General features: G+C 34.9%; 1 protein-coding gene across 13 annotated transcripts; it reads right to left on the reverse strand.

Annotated features, from left to right (window-relative positions):
• rnf157 (ring finger protein 157) lies at positions 1–23,367 on the reverse strand. Of its 13 annotated transcripts, XM_065262696.1 has the most exons (20): positions 22,823–23,367; positions 20,972–21,090; positions 18,328–18,416; positions 17,626–17,772; positions 17,073–17,190; positions 16,906–16,972; positions 16,746–16,789; positions 15,250–15,297; positions 15,067–15,138; positions 14,630–14,789; positions 13,998–14,110; positions 13,406–13,641; positions 13,091–13,199; positions 8,869–8,977; positions 8,602–8,783; positions 8,281–8,355; positions 8,137–8,185; positions 7,111–7,230; positions 4,290–4,324; positions 3,652–3,786 (listed from the first exon to the last, which is right to left on the reverse strand). In XM_065262696.1, the coding sequence occupies exons 1-19, from the start codon at positions 22,920–22,922 to the stop codon at positions 4,290–4,292; spliced, it is 1,992 nt and encodes a 663-aa protein (XP_065118768.1). In that variant the 5' UTR covers positions 22,923–23,367; the 3' UTR covers positions 3,652–3,786. The 13 variants fall into 13 exon arrangements, with proteins under 13 accessions (XP_065118764.1, XP_065118765.1, XP_065118769.1 ...); XM_065262692.2 differs by lacking the exon at positions 4,290–4,324 and having other exon boundaries at positions 1–3,786; positions 22,823–23,366; XM_065262693.1 differs by lacking the exon at positions 4,290–4,324 and having other exon boundaries at positions 1–3,786; positions 8,290–8,355; positions 22,823–23,364.
• Between the last annotated feature and the right edge of the window lie 806 nt (positions 23,368–24,173).

The raw sequence follows: 24,173 nt of genomic DNA on the forward strand, positions 1-24,173 counted from the left end.
TTCATTTTTAACAAAATGTTTATTGTTTTTTGACTTTTTTAATCTTCATTCTAAAAAAGTGATGATGACACAACCCATTCCTCATGTCATATTAGATCAATGTCACTCCTCCTGGTGCAGAAAGAGGACAAAATACAATCACAAAAGCAATACAGACAACAGAATTGGAGAAAACCTTTGAATATGCTCAATGCATGTTACAGTTTGCAGCTGATTCTGCCCCATTACAGAAGCATCTTTGCAGGTAATTTTGACATTCTGGAGTAAAACATTCAGTGCAAGACTATGTTTATCTGTATTGCTTCAAAAACAGCATGCTGTTATGCCAGTATACTTAATACCTTGCTTACACGCTGTGTGTGTGTGCCTGGAAATTATCACGTTGTGGGGACATTTGATAGGAATACCAGTACATTTTTACCTTGTGGGGTCAAAACATGACAAACCAGATTGTGTGTGTGTGTGTGTAAGCTCAGTGTGGAAGGGTTAGACATATAGTGCAAATGTAAAGATGAAAAATTTCTATTATCTTCACTGCAACTACCATGCTCTTACCTCATGCACCGCACATCTGCGGTCAATGTGAAAAAACCTACTAGTGCATGTGTAACGTACACAATCCAATTAGAAGAAATTGATCAATTTCACATCATCCATATACTACAGTAAATAACACATTTACCAGACCATAACATTAATAACAAGAGCTAATCTAACATAAAACAAATAGAAAATAAATTATTTTACACACAAACAAAAAAACTTCCTTTTAAAGTAGGATAGACATTTTGAGAAGATATCAAATAAATGATTGTACTATTTATCATCTCTGTTGTACAGACAGTTACAAACAGGTGCCAAACAACTGTATAAGCTGAAGGAATTGTGGGAATAGCTGAAAGAACTCACAGAAAGGAAAACAGGTAATATTTATAAAATGACCATCAGTTAAAGTAGCTTAAATACTGTTAATTCAGTTTGGCAGAACTGTTTTTTTTTTTTAGTTGTGGCACACTTTTTAATATCTTGTCTTCATTTACAGTTTCCCTACATACAATCTTTCAAATCTAAGTAACACTTTCATTAAGGGGCCCCCATATAATTTAGAAATGTGCAACACTTAAGAAAAATTCATGAGAATTACATTTAAAGTCTGTGTAAAGTCATGTCAGAGAATTGTTTGTAGACACATTATAAATGCTGAAAATCTATTACTGAAACATGTTACAAAGACTGTGAACTATGTAGTATTGAATTATGGAGTAACACCGTTTTTCAGTATTTTTTGGCGGTGGCTCGATAATGCACTAGCCACAGAGCATGGCCCCGCCCAAAAGGGGCAGTTCACATTTAGTTACTTTTTTGCAGGCAAATACATTATTTTAAATGTAGAAGTGCTCTTTCTTCCCAACGCGTCAGAAAGTGCGTTGTGAAAAGGAAAGCAGACACTGCTGCTTATTTTTCTCAAAATTTTTCCTTATTTTATTTACTTGTCTTATGTTATCATTCAAATTTGGCTGGGTGGTTAATAAGACATTTTTCTGTGGTTAGACAAACCACACTTTACACAGACTTAAAATGTATGAACTGGCATTGCAATCCATGTCAGTCTAGAAACACTGTTTTAAAGAGATACAAGCTTTGCTTTTCTAAAGATTATCCCTCTAATGACAAGTCTTGGATATAAATTGAATAAATGTAGCTTATGGGTATATGCTGGGTAACACATAGGCCTACCTAACACAAGAAACAAATACTTGTTTGTTAAACAAACAAAAGCCTTGACAGTGTCTTTAACAGCATTAATGTGAGGTATAACCACGGACGTGGACCTCACGGGCAGGTTTTCCCAGACAGTTTTCCTGAACAAAATTTTTCAAAAGGCTCAGCAATAAGCAGTTGAATGTCTTCTCCGTGGCCTGTAAGCCTGTGTGTAACGCAGGTTAGGCAGCTCAGTAGCTTCTTTGTTGCATGCAGAGCTTTATGTATCGCTCAAAGTGAGCTGCAGCAAACTGACGAGGGCAGAAATGTGAGCAACTTTGTTTTATTGCTCTAAGGGTATCTTGGGAAGGGATGATTGAGTTTTTGAGATTGTTAAATTAGAGAAATGGAAAATTTATATTTTTCAACTCATTATTTTTGACCCCCTCTATTGCAATAGAAAAATGAATAGTTTTCATAAAATAAAAAAGTGTCATTTACTTCCTCTCATGTAGTTCCAACTAAGGCTGTATGCTTTTGAATCACACAGTTGACAAGAAAACAAATTGGACAAGCTCCAGGGTGGACAAAAAATCTGCATTTTAAGTAATTTATGTCCTTTTTGGTAGCTCATCAGGTTTGAAATAACATGAGTGTGAGTAAATTATGACAATATATTTTGCTTTAACTTTGGAATATTAGTTATTGTAAGTATGTATTCAAAATGAGTAAATAATGAAGGATCTATAAACTGTAAATAAATTGCACTCATATTTTTAAGTATAATCAACTTGGATTTCAACTTTGACTTTTTATCTTGACTTGTGATGAGTAACTTATCAAATAAAAGTTGAAATAAGTTAAGCTTATTCAACTTTATTTTATAAGTTACAGCAACTCACCAGTTAAGGTCGAATTAAAGTTGAAATGACTTATAAATCCAAATTGATTATACTTAAAATGTAAGGGCAAAAAATGTTTTTACAGTGTAGACGGTTTCATCCAACACACGGGCGTTGCCACAGTTATGCGCCTGACCCGAAGTTAACTTCCTGTCTATGTGTGCTAATCGGTCTGGCTAGTTGCTAAATTGACCTCTGGAACAAATACCTTGTCGGGGAAAAAACATTGGTTTTCTAAATATTCGGAGAGACAGCAGGCATGGATAACAACCACTGTGCAAAGAGAGGGTTGGGACCCAGGCAAGAATTTAAGGATATATTGTAGATTGTATAAATAAATTTTACACAGTAACGTTAGCTCAGTGTAGTAGTTGATACGCTTTTGCTATGATTTGAACTAAGGTCATTTATTGGTTATATATTTTGCTTGTTATCAGAAATAATCTACTCTACTAAGACACTGTTGTTATTGATTATATGAGGAAGTCTGCCGGAAGTTAAGTTTGGGCCACAAAATATGTTTGTTTATGTTGTTGCTATTAAACGGTCCATTCAAATTTCCTTTAAATTCAGAAAATTGAATATGATGAGGATTCATGCATGTGTGAGTTATAAAGATAGATGAAATTTCATCGGAGAGTTCACAAAGCGTAGTCACACAGCAAAAGTTTGTTTGCTCACTGGAGTAGACTGCATTGCTGCCTGGATCATAGGTTGCCATGTCCTCGTTTTTCAAGATTTCATCAGGAGAGCTGTTTGAGTCATCCTTCAGCTTGTACACGTGGAGAAGGGCAGGGCGTTGGTGTAAACGTGGTGCTTTACAGTATGAACACCAAAACTGCTAAAAACACGACACTTGAAACATGAGAGGGGAAACCGTAGTGCATCCTCCAAAACCCTGGGTTGCATGTGGGATGTGAATCGTGAGAATTTCTAAAGTCTGACTCTATGTGGACACAAGTTTGTGGCATGAAGACCACTAAGATGAGGTGTAGGAGTGGATCTGAGGACAGCACAATTGCTAAAGCAGGATTTTACACAGCTAAAGGTCCACGATGAGATTTGTTATTTGGGTTTGACACCTCATTGGTGACCTCCTGCTCCTCCAGGTTGATGTTGCTGGTGGATGCGTGGTGTGTCAAAGGATCTCGTCCATGACGATAGACGTCAAGGTATAAGAGACCTGACGGACACGACAGAAAGAACCATGTGAGAAGTTACATGTGAGATCAGGATGAAACAAAAAGACAAAAAGTGGTGGAGAGAAAAAGGAGATATTCTATTTGTGATGGCTTGATAATGACATTATTATAGGGGTACAAAAAAATAATAATAATGAAAGAAATCAGAAAAAATAGGCCTTACAAGACCTGTACCCTTGAATTGGAGTATCTCTTGGAGATCAATGGAAAACTAACTTTTCCTAAGAAAGGGTCAATTATTGGTTATTTGTCCAAAATGTCCCTCAAATCACTTTTATCCATTGTTCTCCAAGACTTCTCTGAACTAAAATATTTTACATTAAATATTCATCATGCATCCTGATTAAGTGATGAAGTGGCTCTTTTACCCCAAAAAGGTGAAAAGGCAAGTATATTACTGATGACAACAGTGAATGGTAAAAAAGGCAAACATTTTGTGGGTGAATCCATGCCCTCTGTGCATTGCCTTGCTACATATCCATACCTATTCCTCAATTTGAACAGGACACGAGTCCCCATCTGTCCATTCCACATCCAGGAAGACAGAGAAAAGAGAGATGGGAAATGACAGAGGGGCAAATGGATACAGGAAGAGAGAGAACACAGCACATTTACAGCACATCGACAAAATCAATCAGCCATCCACTGAGAGTTGAATTGAAGAGGAAGAAAAGAAGCTTAATGCAATGAGGCAATGAGAGAAGATGATAACTTTATAGCTTTTATAAACTTTATAAAAGCCTTTAATGAATACTAACCAAGAATATTCCATTTTCATTTTGATATTAGGCAACGGTAAGTGGTGCTTTTTCATGATATTTATAGATTTATGTGAATTTCAGCTTATACATTCAGACCATATTAGCAGTTTTGCCGAGTGCATCAGGTCTACGAACAAAATTTGGGGTCCTGACCGAGGGGCAACCTTCTGATCTCTCTGATGAAGCTAATACGGAAGTGACTTAAACTGCAATTCATCGATGGGCCGCTAGAGGCTGGCCCCAAAAGGGAGTCAATTCCCATAGTACAGCATGCTAAAATGCCGAAGTTTACAGCAGGAGATATGTTTACACCCGGGTACAAAATGTGATTTTGGTCTATATAGCTAATTTTACACTTAATGACAATTGTGAGGGGGTAAATTTTTTTGTAACTAGCAAATATGCTTATTTTCCAGCTCCCCTAGAGTTAAACATTTGATTTTTATTTTTATTAATGGAATCCATTCAGCCGATCTCTGGGTCTGGTGCTACCAATTTTAGCATAGCTTAGCACAATCCATTGAATCTGATTAGACCATTTAGCATCGCGCTAAAAAACCCCCAAAGAGTTTCAATATTTTTTCCTACTCTTCTGTAGTGATATTAAGTACTAAGACCGACAGAAAATTAAAAGTTGCGATTTTCAATGCAGATATAGCTAGGAACTATACTATCATTCTGGCGTAATAATCAAGGACTTTGCTCCCGTAACATGGCTGCAGGAGGCGCAATGATATTACGCAGTGCCCGAAAATAGTCCCCTGCTATTGAAAGTTATCAAGGGGACTATTTTCGGCTGCTGCGTAATATCATTGCGCCTCCTGCAGCCATGTTACAGCAGCAAAGTCTTTGATTGTTAGGCCAGAATGAGAGTACAGTTCCTAGCCATATCTGCCTAGAAAATCGCAACTTTTAATTTTCCGTCGATCTTATTACACAATGTAACTACAGAAGAGTCATTTTTTTAAATAGTAAGATAATATTGGTTATTTTTAGCGTGATGCTAATGGTCTAATTCAGTAATTCTCAAAGTGTGGTCCGCCAAACCCCCCCAGTGCTCCGCCAAAAGATGACCTAAACTAGGCAAGTGTTTATACAATCTTCACTTATTTAAGTAGATTTTTAATGCACTTGCAAAACTGTGATATCAGTTCTTGCCATTCTGTTTTTATAACGTAAAAATGGGTCGGTTGGCTAAACCAAAGAGGAGTCAAAATCAAAGGACAAGTGTCAACTGAAAGCAGCTAAAATCCACAGATCTATTAGTTTTGTAATGTACTAGTTTTTGTTTCATGTGTAAAATCTCTGTAATTTCAGTGATTTTGGACATTAAGGGGAAAGTATAGACTATAGACTTCATATTCCCACCACCTCAGTTTTAATCTAATGGCTCTTTGGAATGACATTAAGTGGGACCTAGGCTGTTATACTATGTTTAATTGCAATTTTTTTCATATGTGCAGTTTGTTGTTCATATTAAGCTTTAACTCATTTCACATTTACTTGTTCAAATAAAATAAAATTCATATAATAATTTCTGAACAAAGCATTGCATTTGTGTTTAAAAAATTAGTTTTTGACTTGAAACAGTTGCATATTAAACTTAAATTTAGCTTATCATTTCTATTTTGCTGTTTTTTGGGGACATGTTACAGTAGGGTGAGATTCTGTTAGGTGGTCCTCAGAAAAAAATTGGAAGATAAAGTGGTCCTTGGGCTGAAAAAGTTTGAGAAACACTGGTCTAATTAGATTCAATAAATTATGCTAAGCTATGCTAAAAATGGTACAGCCTCGCCAGGAGATTGGCTGAATGGATTCCAAAACTGTAAAAATCTAATATTTAACTCTAGGGGAGCTGGAAAATTAAAAAATGTGGAGTGTCCCTTTAAAGTTTTGCATAATTAAGGGTGTGGTGACGGGTGAATTGCCACTGCATTGTTCAAAAAAAAGCTTTTGGCTTCAAAAAAGCTTTTGACAAACTTATGGGTGACGTCACGGACACTACCATATTTTTTACAGTCTAACTGACCCATGCCAAGCCCCTAAATGGCAACTTAAAAAAAATTGAAATAATAATAATTGTTTCAAGTGCTAGTTCGTGTAAGAATTAGATTATACATTTAAAAAAGCTTTAAAAACAGTACTGGATAAAAGTAACGACATGATGAGTCAGAAATGGATAGAAAGTGCTGGCAAAAGAGAAAGGATGAGCAAATAATGAAGAGATGAATGTAGAAATGAAAGGGACTCGCAAAGCTACTTTGAGCTGGCAGAAACTGAACATGAACTTAGCCATTAGTATGACCCAGATACTATATATGATATAAACCCTCTCTCTCACATACACACACACACACACACACACAAACAAACAAACAAACACAAAAGGAGGGGTAGAAAGAGCAAGGCCACTGTACCAGTTCACCCCAATCAAAATTACAACAGGGTCAAATTAAGAACGTGCATAGGGTGACTGTTTTTAAAGGGACACCTCACCCAATTCCTTCCAATCTGAAAGTCTATGTTCGAGGGGTTGCCACTCACCAGCGAATCGGCCGTCAGGAGGCTGCTCATTGTCCAGGCCTGTCATAATGTGGGTGTCAGACTGTTCCTGATTGTTATTGTCAAACTCTGGACAAGGCACCTCGCTCCTCCTGCGCCCACCTGCAAGCGAGGTCAGAGGTCAAACAAGAGCAGCCGAGGCAGGGCAGAGCAGAGCAGCTGAGTGGAGGCAGCGGTGAGCGGGGCGCAGGATGCTACGGCAGCCATTTTGTGATGGCTGCGGTGATGAATGCACATACATTTGTGTGAAAGCAGAGCGGATGCGACTGGCACGTGCATATGAAAAGCACTGACAAATGGCTTAATATAGACACATGTATAACATACAGCAGATATACACACACACACAACACATGAAGACTTAAAATATTTATGCAAAATGTTAATTTAAAATGATAATAACCAGCCTAAGATGGTTTGCTGGTCTTGGCTGGTTTAGATGGTTTCTAGGCATGCTCATCTGGTGTACTGGGAGGCAAGCCAGTCTCCCAGTATGACCAGCTAAAAATGTCAAAAAACCCTCACCGGACCAAATGCAACAAACCTTTTTAGGCTATTTTAAGCAGGTAAAGCCTAAATCCAAACTTATTATATAAAATGTATGCATAGTTACTTCAAAGTATCAACATAATTTGCAAAGCTGACTTGAAAAAAAAATTAAAACAGCAATGTGTGTTAAATTACTGATGAAAGGGAGGAGGCTGGATACTGTATCTGTATTTAAAATTCAAATGCCAATTGTGCTTGAATGTGGGCTGAATTAAAAAACATGAAGTTGTTGAATTTAACACAAGTGAGTCATGTGACCTTTATATCTTTAGTGAGCAGCTTTTGGCCCACCTGCAAACACATGTTTTAACAAGCAGGTGTGTGGGCAGTTTTAGAAGCTCTGTGGGTGCAATACCACCTACAGATCGAATTAATGCAAAGCGTTTCTTCCCTTTTTAGTATATTATACAGTGCTGTGATAACCACAGGCAATAATCACCAAGTTGAGATTAAATTTACCCTGTTCTTTGGTGGGAGATCCACAATCTTCCTCTGTGACATCATTTCCCTAAGGAAGAGAATATAGAGCAGAATGAATAAACAATAAAAAAAAATTAAATGAGAAAATATGTTATAGTTTACTATTAGATTATTTGCTATTACAATGTTCACCTCTGAATCCTGTTCTTCTAGAATGGGAGCCACAAATTTATGCCCTTTTGCCTCATAAGGGATTTCCTACGGATATGTCAATACAAATTTTGTAAAATGTAAATTTAATTGGCACAAACAGGTCCAGTCCAAAAATTATTTTTATAATATATATTTCTGTGTTTGCAATGCCTCCATATACAAAGCTATACAAAGTTTTTTTTATTGCACTATTTTTCCAGGCCTTTGGGAAATGTGTGGTTTCCAACCAAGAGCTTTTTTACCACTACACTACGCCAAGCCTTAAAAAACCTTAATATCATTATGTCTTACCTCCCCTTCATGCTGGGAGGAAGCCCTGCTCTCTGCAGGTGTCTCAGCAGCCTCCTCTCCCTCGGCCCCTGCCATGTATGATCCAGACATGGAAGAAAGTGTATCGGTGCTGATTTGTGAATGCTGACTATGAGAGGATGCCATCGACATTACAGACTGGGCCAGGCTGCTGCTTACTGGATCTGGATGTGACCAGAAAGAAAGTGAACATATGAGCTCTGTTATTGTTGGTTAGACTACAGTCAATAGTGCATTGAAGACTTGTACCCTCTGGGGAGGTGATGGTGGAGGACAGAGGGGTCCCGTTGCAGGAGGACTGATCTATTGCCCCTGAGGATGACAGGGTAATGTTGTCACTTTCAGGGGTCACTCCAGACTGCAGAAGAAAACCAACACAGTGATGACTATTAAGCCTTTGTTTACTACTGTTTTCACAAATGGACTTTGTTTCAAGTTTTGATGAACAAAAAGAAAGATATTTTGAGAAACGTTTGTAACCAAACCAATTAGATGCTCCATTGTATGGAAGCCTATTTCTGCCACGTTTTGTTTTTATTTCTTAGGTTTTCTAAGGCATAATAATAACATAAGTCATTATTTCGACTTAGTATCTCTTAATCATGACTAAGTGAAATTTTTGACGTAGTATATCATTTATATACGAAGTCATTATTATGAGATACTAAGTCATTATTACAAGATACTAAGTCATTATTACGAAATACTTTGTCATTATTATGAGATAATAAGTCATTATTATGAGATACTAATTCATTATTATGAGAAAGGAAGTCATTATTATGAGATACGAAGTCATTATTATAAGATACTAAGTCATTATTATAGGAGTTTTTTAATATTACAAGAAACTAAGTCATTACTATGAGATACTAAGTCATTATTATGAGATACTAAGTCATTATTATATAAAAGTATTTCAATATTACGAGATTCTAAGTCATTATTACCAGATACTAAGTCATTATTATGAGATACTAAGTCATTATTATGGGAGTATTTCAATATTACAAGATACTATGTCATTATTATGAGATACTATGTCATTATTACGAGATACTATGTCATTATTATGAGATACTAAGTCATTATTACAAGATACTAAGTCATTATTATGAAATACTTTGTCATTATTATGAGATAATAAGTCATTATTATGAGATACTAATTCATTATTATGAGAAAGGAAGTCATTATTATGAGATACAAAGTCATTATTATGAGATCCTAAGTCATTATTATAGGAGTATTTTAATATTACAAGAAACTAAGTCATTACTATGAGATACTAAGTCATTATTATGAGATACTAAGTCATTATTATATAAAAGTATTTCAATATTACGAGATTCTAAGTCATTATTACCAGATACTAAGTCATTATTATGAGATACTAAGTCATTATTATGGGAGTATTTCAATATTACAAGATACTAAGTCATTATTATGAGATACTATGTCATTATTATGAGATACTATGTCATTATTACGAGATACTATGTCATTATTATGAGATACTAAGTCATTATTACAAGATACTAAGTCATTATTATGAAATACTTTGTCATTATTATGAGATAATAAGTCATTATTATGAGATACTAATTCATTATTATGAGAAAGGAAGTCATTATTATGAGATACAAAGTCATTATTATGAGATCCTAAGTCATTATTATAGGAGTATTTTAATATTACAAGAAACTAAGTCATTACTATGAGATACTAAGTCATTATTATGAGATACTAAGTCATTATTATATAAAAGTATTTCAATATTACGAGATTCTAAGTCATTATTACCAGATACTAAGTCATTATTATGTGATACTAAGTCATTATTATGGGAGTATTTCAATATTACAAGATACTAAGTCACTATTATGAGATACTATGTCATTATTATGAGATACTATGTCATTATTATGAGATACTATGTCATTATTACGAGATACTATGTCATTATTATGAGATACTAAGTCATTATTACAAGATACTAAGTCATTATTATGAAATACTTTGTCATTATTATGAGAAAATAAGTCATTATTATGAGATACTAATTCATTATTATGAGAAAGGAAGTCATTATTATGAGATACGAAGTCATTATTATGAGATTCTAAGTCATTATTATAGGAGTATTTTAATATTACAAGAAACTAAGTCATTACTATGAGATACTAAGTCATTATTATGAGATACTAAGTCATTATTATATAAAAGTATTTCAATATTACGAGATTCTAAGTCATTATTACCAGATACTAAGTCATTATTATGAGATACTAAGTCATTATTATGGGAGAATTTCAATATTACAAGATACTAAGTCATTATTATGAGATACTATGTCATTATTATGAGATACTATGTCATTATTACGAGATACTATGTCATTATTATGAGATACTAAGTCATTATTACAAGATACTAAGTCATTATTATGAAATACTTTGTCATTATTATGAGTTATGAGATAATAAGTCATTATTATGAGATACTAAGTCATTATTATGAGAAAGGAAGTCATTATTATGAGATACAAAGTCATTATTATGAGATCCTAAGTCATTATTATAGGAGTATTTTAATATTACAAGAAACTAAGTCATTACTATGAGATACTAAGTCATTATTATGAGATACTAAGTCATTATTATATAAAAGTATTTCAATATTACGAGATTCTAAGTCATTATTACCAGATACTAAGTCATTATTATGTGATACTAAGTCATTATTATGGGAGTATTTCAATATTACAAGATACTAAGTCACTATTATGAGATACTATGTCATTATTATGAGATACTATGTCATTATTATGAGATACTATGTCATTATTACGAGATACTATGTCATTATTATGAGATACTAAGTCATTATTACAAGATACTAAGTCATTATTACGAAATACTTTGTCATTATTATGAGATAATAAGTCATTATTATGAGATACTAATTCATTATTATGAGAAAGGAAGTCATTATTATGAGATACGAAGTCATTATTATAAGATACTAAGTCATTATTATAGGAGTTTTTTAATATTACAAGAAACTAAGTCATTACTATGAGATACTAAGTCATTATTATGAGATACTAAGTCATTATTATATAAAAGTATTTCAATATTACGAGATTCTAAGTCATTATTACCAGATACTAAGTCATTATTATGAGATACTAAGTCATTATTATGGGAGTATTTCAATATTACAAGATACTAAGTCATTATTATGAGATACTATGTCATTATTATGAGATACTATGTCATTATTATGAGATACTATGTCATTATTACGAGATACTAAGTCATTATTACAAGATACTAAGTCATTATTACGAGATACTATGTCATTATTATGAGATACTATGTCATTATTACAAGATACTAAGCCATTATTATGAGATACTAAGTCATTATTATAAGAGTATTTCAATATTACAAGATACTACGTCATTATTATGAGATACTATGTCATTATTATGAGATACTATGTCATTATTATGAGATACCATGTCATTATTACGAGATACTAAGTCATTATTACAAGATATTATGCCATTATTATGAGAGTATTTCAATATTACAAGATACTATGTCATTATTACGAGATACTAAGTCATTATTACGAGATACTAAGTCATTATTATGAGATGCTAAGTCATTATTATGAGAGTATTTCGATATTACAAGATTCTAAGTCATTATAATTATAAACTAAGTCATTATTTTGAGATACTATGTCATTATTACAAGATACTTAGTCATTATTACGATATACTAAGTCATAATTATGAGATACTATTTCATTATTACGAGATACTAAGTCATTATTATGATATACTAAGTCATTATTAAGAGATACTAAGTCTTTATTATGATATACTAAGTCATAATTATGAGATACTATTTCATTATTACGAGATACTAAGTCATTATTATGACATACTAAGTCATTATTATGATATACTAAGTCATAATTATGAGATACTATTTCATTATTATGATATACTAAGTCATTATTATGAGATACTAAGTCATTATTATGAGATACTATGTAATTATTATGAGATACTAAGTCATAATTATGATATACTAAGTCATTATTATGAGATACTAAGTCATTATTATGAGATACTATGTAATTATTATGAGATACTAAGTCATAATTATGATATACTAAGTCATTATTATGAGATACTAAGTCATTATTATGAGATACTATGTAATTATTATGATATACTAAGTCATTATTATGAAATACTATGTCATTATTATGACATACAAAGTCATTATTATACATTTCTCAAAATATCTTCCTTTGTGTTCATCAGAACAAAGACATTTATACAGGTTAGTAACAACATGAGAGTGAGTAAATGACGACAGAATTTTCATTTTTGGGTGAACTATCCCTTTAACACGAGAATTTGCATGCTGTTTTATTAGGATGCTTGTACCTCTTGCTGCTCTACATGCAGTTTTCTCCTGCATGTTTGTACTTCAGATTCACTGCATGACTTCTCATCTTCTTCCTCAGGCAGCACTGAAGACGTCTGAGAGAGAGATCTGGAGAGTTTCAACAGTACATGATCAGCAACCATATCTTTATTTGTCTGATTCCTCTATCCACACTTAAAACTTTGCAAGTAATTTATAATATTTGGTTGAGATGGAATAAATGCCTGTCATGTATGGAAATGTTTTGTAAATATCACAATAAACAACACAATTTTATACTCAACAACTAAATCCTTTGGCTGGCATTTACTCACTTAGAGCTGCCTTTTTTGTGTTTTACATTCTGGCTGGAGTTGACCGAGTGTTCTAGAGTAGAGAGGGAACATGCAGGCGTGTGGTGGCTATCGCTGCCATATGCGGGCACAGATCCAGTAACATGGCCCCTGGTGAGGCCCTGTAGCGGAGGAGCAGATGGAGATGGATTCAAGGGGCCATTCAAGGCCTCTAACAGGGACACAGCTTCATAGCCTGGTGGGATGTGCTCTGATGCCTGCAGTAAACATACATGTGGCCATCAACAGCAGTACATTTAATGAACATGACTGCAATGCATCCTTTAAGAGGTAAATGGTGGCAGTAAACATAAACACACTCGTGCACACACAAAATTCAATGTTTTAATAATAGTTGTGTTCAATAATTCAATACAGGAACCAAAATTAAATTTTGACACACTGGCCTATAGCAGGATAACTGGGAAAATGTATATGTAAGAATAATATTTTTGATTTTAAAAAAATTAATAAATGATGGCCATTTAATAGTGGCTACGTGTTCTGACAAAAATAAAAAAAAATTTATTCAAACATACTGTACAAAAAGAAATAAACAGGCTTAGTAAGTTACCGAATGCTCCTCTGAGTCGGATGTGTGGGAAGTGATAACAGGATTGAATCCGGTTGGGGTAAGCGGACTCAATTTTTTCCTCATCGCTCGGATCTGTAGGAGAGCGCGGAACGCTACAGGGATTTAAAGAGGACAGTTATAAATGACTGATGCTGAAGCAAAGTTGATAATACAATAGCACAAATATTAATGTATTTATATAACATACTGTATAGCAAATACAGTTTTTCGCAATAAAGTACAATTGTAAAAAAAGAGACACAAATAGCCACAGAAGATGGATGAGAATAAAAAATAGAGGAAGATAGTAATATAGGTTGCAATGTTGATCTGATCGTGATTTATTGTGTTATAATGACCTGTACACTGAAAAAAATGATTAATTCAATTTATTCAATTATTTTTAAGGTTTGTGGTTGCAATCAATTTATTTAAGCTACATTTAAACACAAAATTAGAAAAATAAAATAAAAAACTTTAGTTTGAATGTAGCTTAAATAAATTGATTGCAACCACTTACCTTAAAAATAATTGAATAAATTGAATGAATCATTTTTTTCAGTGTACATTATAGAATTTAATCTCAATCAAAGAGTCTATTGAATGAGTCTAGTTCAGGGGTCGGTGCTTACGTAGTCGACAGATGGGGCAACAGTTGGCCTGGTAACGCAGTGTGTCTGCACAGGCGTTGCACAGGCACAGGTGTCTGCAGGGTAGGATAAGTGTGTCCCGCACATCCGACAAACACACCACACATTCGGCGCTGTTGTCACTGATCTCATCTTCAGTAACCTGAAAACCATCAGTCATGTGTAACATACATTTTATCATCAACTTAGAGTTCAGCAGTGTCAGATCTTGTATTATAGTGATGTAAAGATCTATATGAGAACAGTAAAAGTGCATTATATATTGTACACAAAAAATTGCAAGGAAGAATAAGTGGAAAGATTAATTGGTTTAATGTATATTCAGTTATAGGGTTGGGGTTAGTGTTATATAGGACAACAATGTAATTTAACAGTACTCGAAATAATTAGTTTGTTTGTAAATATGGATAATATCTAACCTTCGATTCTTGACTGTTGTATTTGTTCTCTATTCCATAGATCTCTTGCAGTAGGTAACTGACACCATCCACCTAAGAGAGATTCATCAAAAGTCACATTATGTAAACAATGACACTTTGTAAATTGGAAATTCATCTCTTGATTTTATGAGACTTAGCAAAGCCAACTAAGTCAACACTTACCACTTGTTTCTGTTTCAGAGGTTTTACACAGTAACTTCCATCCATGTGCTGGAAGAAACATATAGCCTTGTTATTTTTAAAGGGGACATTTCATAAGACCTTTTTAAGATGTCAAATTAATCTTTGGTGTCCCCAGAGTACATGTGAAGTTTTAGCTCAAAATATAATTTATTATAGCATGTTAAAATTTGTAAGTGTGAGCAAAAATGTGCCGTTTTGGGTATGTCATTTAACATGCAAATGAGCTGATCTCTGCACTAAATGGCAGTGCTGTGGTTGGAGAGTGCAGATTAAGGGGTGGTATTATCCCCTTCTGACATCACAGGGGGAGCCAAATTTCAATTACCAATTTTTTCCAACCTGATCTCACAGGGTTTGGGGTTAGAACAACTTTTTGTAACATAAAATGACTTCCTAACCCAAACCCAACTCTAACCGTAATGTCAGGCGACAATTGTTTAAAAGTCCGGTTAAAATAGTATAAACCAATGGTTAAAGTGACATCCTAACCCAAACCCTAAATCTAACCCCAAACCCATGCGAAAATGGTTTAAACAGGAAAAACAATTGAGTAACCAATACGTGCAGCTGACACAGAAAAGAAAGTCCGTGGTAAAGACACGGAAAAATGCGAAGAAGTGTGACAATGACACAAATGAGAACTTTGTGAGATCATGCTGATTTTTTCACATACTGTTGGAGAATGGTTTACCAAAAAACAAACGTACTGGGTTGATCTTATTCACATTTTCTAGGTTGATAAAAGCACTGGGGACCCAATTATAACACTTAAACATGGAAAAAGTCAGATTTTCATGGTATGCCCCTTTAATATTGACTGAGTAAGGTCATGTCAAAGAGTGAAATCAATGTGAAATCCTAATCTTTTATAAACAACCACAGTATGAAAGGGCATGTGCAAAACTTGAGTTATATCTTAAATATACACAGGAATAAAGGGCTCATTATAGTCGTGCGTATGTCCTACGGTATAGCCGCGACGACGTAGGTTCCGCGTCGGTTTTCATTTATATTTTTGCGTCGTCCTCCGCGTCGACGTGCAAACAGACCCGCAAACCGCTGGTAGGCAGTATCCACGCGTGTAACCACAGTAGCAGCGCGACTGTCAGAGAAGAAGAAGCTTGGCCAGTTAACCCACAAACGAAGAAGAAATAGCAACTTGTTGATGGAAGTAAATAAACAGCGACTTTTGTTGCAGTTTGAGTTAAATCACTCCTCAACTTGGCTCATCAACGGAAATACCTATGACACAGTTTTTTTTACCTGACGGGAGGGGTTCTGGTTGACCAATCACAGCGCTTGCGGTCCGCTTAGATCTGAGGCGCTGTTAAATTTTTTGTGAGGTGCGCGTCAGGCTATGCAGAGCTACGCACAGGCTACGGATAACCTAGCTACGGCGTAGAACCTACACACGACTATAAATCGCCCTTAACACCAGTCTATGCTATAGTTTTTCAAAACAACAGAAAACATACCTTCTCAAAGGTTGCAAGAAGAACATGCGAGTGTCCTAAGTGATCTGCATGAGAACAAAATATCACATTCAGTTTCTTATACAATCTATTGTTTTTATTCAAAGGCCTATTAGATTTAGATGAAAATCATTATTGATGAAAATGATGACACCATACTTACCATCTCCCTCATCCACTACTGCTTGTACAACCATTGGGTAGATGTCCTTGTCCATGTCAAACAAAAGCTGAGTAACAATACAGTACATCAAGATTAGCAACCATCATTCAAACCTGACTTATTTGAAACACATAGACACAGAAGGGCACAGATAGCAGATGTGATACCTCTTCATCTGCCCACTCTGACAGGTTGACGTAATGAGAAGGCAAACAAAACTGTTGGCAGACGCCGCGTTTGAAATGCACCGTCTCTGACTGCAGTGAGCTGTCCTGTGGCAAGTATCTGTCAGCAGATGAACAATAAACAGAAAAAAATTATTTGCTGTCATTAAGTACTCCATATCGTCTCGTATAGGTTCCCAGCAAGCAATTTTGCATTTTAAAAACGTCTAATAGCCGCCCAAACACAGCCCAGAGACGTCTAAGCAAAGACAATGCAAAATTTGGGCTGTCAGTGAAAATTTACTGTAATAGAAGTCTAAAATATAAACAAATAAATAAATGAAACCAAATCACTGTTGACTTATAAATATTATACATTTCACATCTTAATTTGGCAAAAAACGGCATGTACCATAACCAAATTCAAGTTTGGCTAGAAGTGAGTTACTCATAGCCAAACTATATCAGGTCTATAGTTAACCTAGACGGTGAAATGATGTCTATTGCTTGCTGTGTTAAGTCTACCCAAAGTTTTACTGTCAAATACTTAACTTACATTGGCACACCATTATGAAACTCTTCAATGGCTTGGTAATATATAGTGATGGCGACTTGTGTGTCGGCATCAAAGGTAAACTCAATATTGTAGCAGCTGTGGCTTTTCCCAGCTTCCTGTCCAGGCAGCTTCATGTCATCAGTACATCTGCATTGAATAAAATTATTAAGATTACTATTACTGGGTATTAACACAATTAAACGGGTAAATTATACATGTGTTTCTTCCTGTGAAAACCCAGCTAAAGTCATAACTAAAATCACCCTACATAATGAAAAGAATATATAACCTTGATATCTTTAATATTGAGTAAGGTCATGTCAAAATCATTGAATTAAAATCCAACTTTCATGCTCCTAATCTTTTAATTACTGTAGATTATGAGACTTTAGTCTGGATTTCACAGACTGGGTCACATATTTATGTATTAAAAAGATGAAAGGACCAATATAAAGGATAAATGTACAATACATCTATTAATCCCCTCTGAAATTGCAATTGTTCATGTCTAGTCAATGCCTATTAGTTTTGTAGACATCTGTGTTTGTGTGCTCTTTCAAAGTTGACTAAATTAAAAGCTGGCTATTAACAAAGCATGGTCCCTTTGATATGCCCAGTATAAAATTCCTGTTTTAAATCACAACAGGAACTGTGCTTATCAAATAATTTCATGAGATACTCTATATGGAAGATGAATCTTACCGTACAAGTCGCAGCGTGTCTTTGCGGATGTTGATGAGACTGCGGAGGGTCTTGACCGGCTCATGAGGAGGAGGGGCATTGTATGGAAACTGCAAATCAAATTACATCAGATTAAACACAAACATAAAAGTTCTTTACATTTATATTTATAAACCTGGCAGATGCTTTGGTCCTCAGGGAATTTAAGCTATACATATGTGAGTTCGCTGGGAATCAAACCCATGTCTTTTGAACCACTAACTCAATGGTCTTCCAACTGAGCTACAGGAACTCTTTGTTCACTATTGACAGTGGATGCTGGAGTCATAGTGAAATTATTGATTATAATACATCACGTGCACACATAGAAAAGCCCATTACACGGTGTTTGCATGCGTGTATGTGTGCGTTTCCTCTGTAAAAAAAGCAATACACCAGAGAGGCAGCATATGTGTGTAAGCTCGTGCTGGGACAACATTAAGTGAGCCTGGCACCTCCCCTTCCCCCCAACCTGGGGTTCAGACTGAATGTTGCTCTCTGTATTACTTGCAATAAGCTGTTGCTTAAATCCACAGCATCGCTAGTCTGTCTGAGAAGGCCCAGACGGGGCAAAGCTGCTAATGCATACTGTGTAAATAAACACTTACAAAGACCATAGTGTGGAGAAAATCCTTTATATATATAAATAAAGGCTGAAAAATAAACATACGTTCCAGGATAAAGATTTGGACAATTTAAGCGTTATAAGCACAGCTCTACAATGACCTATACGTTTAGGCCGGAATCACATTAATCTTGGAAAGTCTGTTTTAAAAGATTGTTTTAAAAATATTCGTAAAATATTTGAACATAAATATATAAATATTTATACATTTATCAATTATTTATTGTACTGAAATTAGTCATAAAAGGTCCAAATCTTCATAGGAAGTTATGCAGAAATGTAATACCTATGGTTTATCAATTTGTACCCCATACCCTGCATGTTTGTGTCATAAATATTTTGGGTAAACTTATTGTTTTTAAACTACATTCTGATATCTCCATTTAAAGGGGATATATCATAAAAATTTGACTTTTTCCATGTTTAAAGGTGCCATTTGTAATAATTGAGGTAAAAGATTTAAAAAAATTAGCTACATACATCAGAAGAATGAGAAGAAATAAGGGCAAAGATATCATTAAAAAAATGACAAGGTATAGTGCTGCAGAAATATCAATCTGAATTAGCATGCTAAATTACTAGCTACAGCCCGACTGGTGTTGTAATACCAGTTTCGACCATGGGAGGCGGTATGCGGGCCACGCACATAACCGCCAGCCAAACTGCAATACACGAATAAGTCGCATGTGTGGGAGTACAGCAGCCCTCTACTACTACCGCTGCGTCCGAAAACTAAAAACAGCTGACTTGTTGGCTTAAGATTCATGAAGGCAGCTCAGAGAAATGCAATTCGGACAGCCATGGATTCGGACATGCCTTGATGCCTTCCTGCCTTGCAATAGGGGTTTCGGACGTATTTCAGTTCAGGTAAGAGAGCGGAAGAATGGCTAAAGCAAAAGACATTTACCACTACCAAAACCATTCGCTGCAGGGAAAAAACGCGCTCGGAATCACAAAGAAAATATGATAAATAAAGTAACCGAACCAGAGTAAATACTGGCACTGCTTTTCATCGCTGGAGACAACTAATGGACATGAAAGAAATGAGGTTCGACTCCGAAATGACAACATTTCTTTTCGATTGGTAAGTAAGATGCTGTTAGTATTTCGCTAGAACTTCACTTTTAATAGGCATTGTGATAACCTATGCTCAGCAGCTGATGGCGATTCACTTTTAATCAAGAAACCGGCTTCACTGACGAGAAGCGCAAGGACTATCGCATGCAAATTATTGCGCATCCTTAGCTGTTAGCGTTTAATAGTTAGCTCTACCCACGGATCCGATCCGGTTTTCACCCGTTATCTACCAAGCTGATGCTAAAATGTAACATTAGCTAAGAAGCTTGAAATGTCTTCGATTATAATGAACACCAAATGGACGCACGAAACGTAGCGGAAAACATTGCAATTTTAATGAGACCGAATGTTTTTTTTTTTGTGACTAATGATAACTTAGTTGCTAATGTAAATCAAACTTGATATATGCTGCTAAATTTGCAGCTGCTAAATTAAAATAGAGCAACTCACTTTTCTGGAGGTATACTGCCCCCGTCTGTTTGGAGTGTGGAGTATGAATAGATTTTTTTTGGGGCGGACATGTTAAATGGTCCCTTTAAGTGCTATAATTGGGCGCAAAGTGCTTCTATCAACTAGAAAATGTGAAAAAGATCAACACAGTAACTCAGTTTTTGTAAACCATTCTCTGTAAGCATGTGAAAAAATAGGTCAGTGAAATTTGGCTCCCCCTGTGATGTCAGAAAGGGATAATACTGCCCCTTAATACAAAGTGGCAATTTAAATATATAATAAATTATCTATATGCTATTTTAAGCTTAAACTTCACATAAATACTCTGGGGACACCAAAGATTTATTTGACATCTTAAAAAAGTATTGTGAAATGTCCTCTTTAAAAAAAATTAAATTTTCTAATTAGTTTTGCAGAATTTCACAAAAATGTGAATCTCATCTAAATGTTACTGGTAATGTAAATAAAACTTACCACTACTGGTCTGTTGCCCAGGAAGTTAAGGTCAGTGTTTTCACCAAAGAGGTATCCTTCAGGATGAGTTGAATCAAACTTCTCACCGCCCATAATAAAATGGCTAGCAAAATAACTCCCTGTTTGACAAAGAACAAAGGATTTGTGTTGTAATAAAATTATAATGATGTAGAAAAGCTGTAGATAAACATAAAGAACCAGAAGTACACATGTTCACTGAAAATTGTACCTGAAACTGTAACCTTATATATTTAGGTTGTTTAGTATTAAATATGACCCTGCTTTTTTGTAATTTACTGTTTTCTACATAAAATCATCCTACATAATGTAAAGAACATTCTGTGAAAATATATCCTTGATATCTTTAATACTGACTGAGCAAGGTCACGTCAAAACTGAAATTAATGAGTGAAGTTTAACTTTGATGCTTCTAATTTCATAATTAGATTATGATACTTTAGCTTGGATTTCACAGACATGGTCACAAATAATATTTTTGACTTAATTAAGATGTTCCCACATAAGGTTACCTCACAAAACATAGTATAGTATATATTAATGCATTCTATAGGTAGTTGTGTAGGAATAATCTCATAAGTGTGTGGGTGGCTCATGAATATTAAGTGAAAAAACATTGTCCCTGGTAGTTCTTGCATTAAGGCAGGCAGTAAGCTGCTACATTATTACCCACTAAATGACCAGTTGTTATAGGCTTTTTCTCTTTTTTTTTTTTTTTTTGCTAAATTTTATATTTACCAACAGGTAGTTGACTAAGAAATGTGAACATGATTATATAGAAGTTCGGGTCTAGAGGTGGTGAAGACTGAAATAGTAGAAACTGGAGCAACAATACAATGCAATTATTGAAGGTCAAACTCAAAGACAGAGAGAGAGAGAGAGGATCACTGCCAATGAAAGATACAAGGGTAGATAGATGACCAAGCACGGAACTAGAGCAGTGGGTAGCAAAAATCAAACAGATGTCCCATTTTGCACATATACTGTACAGTATCTGGTTACTTGTGCCATAAGATGTACACCAGAAATAGTGCTAACATGCAATTATCATCATAACGATATCTTTTTACTTGGAATCCAACCCCAAAACTACTTCTGCTGGTCTAACAGGGTTGATTATCTTGTTAAATAATATTTTAACTTATTAAAGCAGTTAACTGATGCAATTGAATATTAGTTACCACCACAAAGAACTTTTAGACTACCTGATAAAACAATGATCATAAAAATTAACTTAAATGACCTACAGTGAACTCTGCAATTTCAAATTTAGTTTAAATGTTGAGTGATGAAACCGAGTATGCAAATTTGTAATTTTTATGACAGTATATTTTAAAACACACGGCACTAATGGGAGTAATGAGTCCCATATTAATATAAAGACAAGCATCTGTGGGCCTGCTATGCTTTACTGAGATTTGCTGACCAACACACAGTGGGTGGTGGCTCAGTCTCTTTGGTAGTGAGGGGAACCGAATGTCCTTTATAATTTCAAAACCAAAAGAAACTAAATAAAGTCAATTTTAAGTCCTTTTTAATGTATTTGACAATCATTCAGACAATTTGTCAATTCATTGTGAAAGGGTTAATAAACAGCACAAAAGCTTGAGTTTTTCAATTAGGCTCAACTAATAATTTATAAAAGGTTCATATGACTACTAATACTACTACAATAGATATCGAGAGAGACGTATAGATAGATAGATAGATAGATAGATAGATAGATAGATAGATAGATAGATAGATAGATAGATAGATAGATAGATAGATAGATAGATAGATAGATCATTGAAATACATTTACGAAATAATTAAAAACAAACATTGATCTCACCTGTTTTGGGTGGATATCTGTAAACAGAATTTGACGGTATATCGACCTCCTCGACTCCGGCATTCTGACGGCTTGTCAAAGCTCCCATTTCACACAACATACAATTAAAATAACACTAAATGATTGCGATCCTACTGCTGCTCCGTCTACTTTAAAAACATCTTATTTTCATAAAACCAAAATGCGATTTTAGTTTTTATGTTTTTTGTCAGGCACAGGATTAGTTTGTGCTCTTAATGCCCTATAAGCTCAGCACCGAGTCCCACAGTCGCTGTTTTGTCTGCAGCCATAGGCTGCTTTATCACGTCTCTTTTACAAGGTTGCCTCTGCTTCCATTGTCGGCATCTTTTGAGAAGTTGAGGCGTTAATATCGCCTTTAAAACTGGGTGAGATGCTCTCTATAGTAACACAGTTTCTCGGTATATTTATCATCATCCCTGTATCTTCTGTTCTCCGTGCGCTCGAGCGATGGGATGCAGATGCGAATCGGTGCCTATAGAAATAAAATTGCTAGAATGGTAGTCACTATGAGGCAGGATTTCAAAATGGGCGGAGATTAGCGTCCCAGGTCTTGTTTCTGATTGGTCAGATAAGATATGCTAAGATTAGTAGTAATATTTTTTTATATATATTTTTTAATTTTATACGCATTCACCATGTAGCATATTGTCATTGTTTGTGCTGTTTAGGTTTTCTATTGGTATCTTATAACATTGTTCAGACTGCGGCTGAAGTACAGCACCAGATAGAAAATGTTGTCACGTGGTACATGCTACTTTTCTCAGCGCTGGCAAGAATACACCCATCTCGGTCGTTGGCCATTTTCTCGACATTTTTTAATCGATACTGCTTTGGGATATTAACGTGTATATCAGGTATCAGTACTTGTAGTTAATACAAGTGAAAATTATTTGTTTTAATGTATTATATTATTATATATTTGTATTATAACCCTGAGATTTGGATGTAACTCAAGGTTATATTGGGCCTTTTGAGCCGCCAAGCGCCCCCTACAGGAATAACAGTTTTTGTCTCAAACAACTTCTCAAACAAGACCTGCCACCCAATGATCTGTACTGTATTCCTGTCATCAGAAGCACTATTTGCCACCCCTGACGTCAGGCTTAAATCCAAACCTGGGGTTTTGCGCAGTACAAAACAGATCTTGCCTTGCGAAAATTGTGAGGTAGGCTAATTCACTACAGCGCATGAAGGGCATAATAGGGTTATTGTTGTTATTCTGAGGTATCATTGGATATTTGTGAACAAAATGTACGTTAACCTTATTCATTAGGGAAAGATAGTCCCGACTCTTTGTTTGAAATTTGTAGCTAAATGTTAAAAGTAAATA

This window comes from Paramisgurnus dabryanus, chromosome 1 (genome assembly GCF_030506205.2).
Source record: "Paramisgurnus dabryanus chromosome 1, PD_genome_1.1, whole genome shotgun sequence".
Lineage (NCBI taxonomy): Eukaryota > Metazoa > Chordata > Actinopteri > Cypriniformes > Cobitidae > Paramisgurnus > Paramisgurnus dabryanus.

Coding starts and splice junctions, on each gene's coding strand:
- rnf157 (XM_065262692.2), bottom strand. CDS start 22,922: ATGTTGTGTGAAATGGGAGCTTTGACAAGCCGTCAGAATGCCGGAGTC. Junction 16,790..16,905: donor AGTAGTGGATGAGGGAGATG/GTAAGTATGGTG, acceptor GTTCTCATGCAG/ATCACTTAGGACACTCGCAT. Junction 3,787..7,110: donor TCCTGACGGCCGATTCGCTG/GTGAGTGGCAAC, acceptor CGTGTCCGTCAG/GTCTCTTATACCTTGACGTC.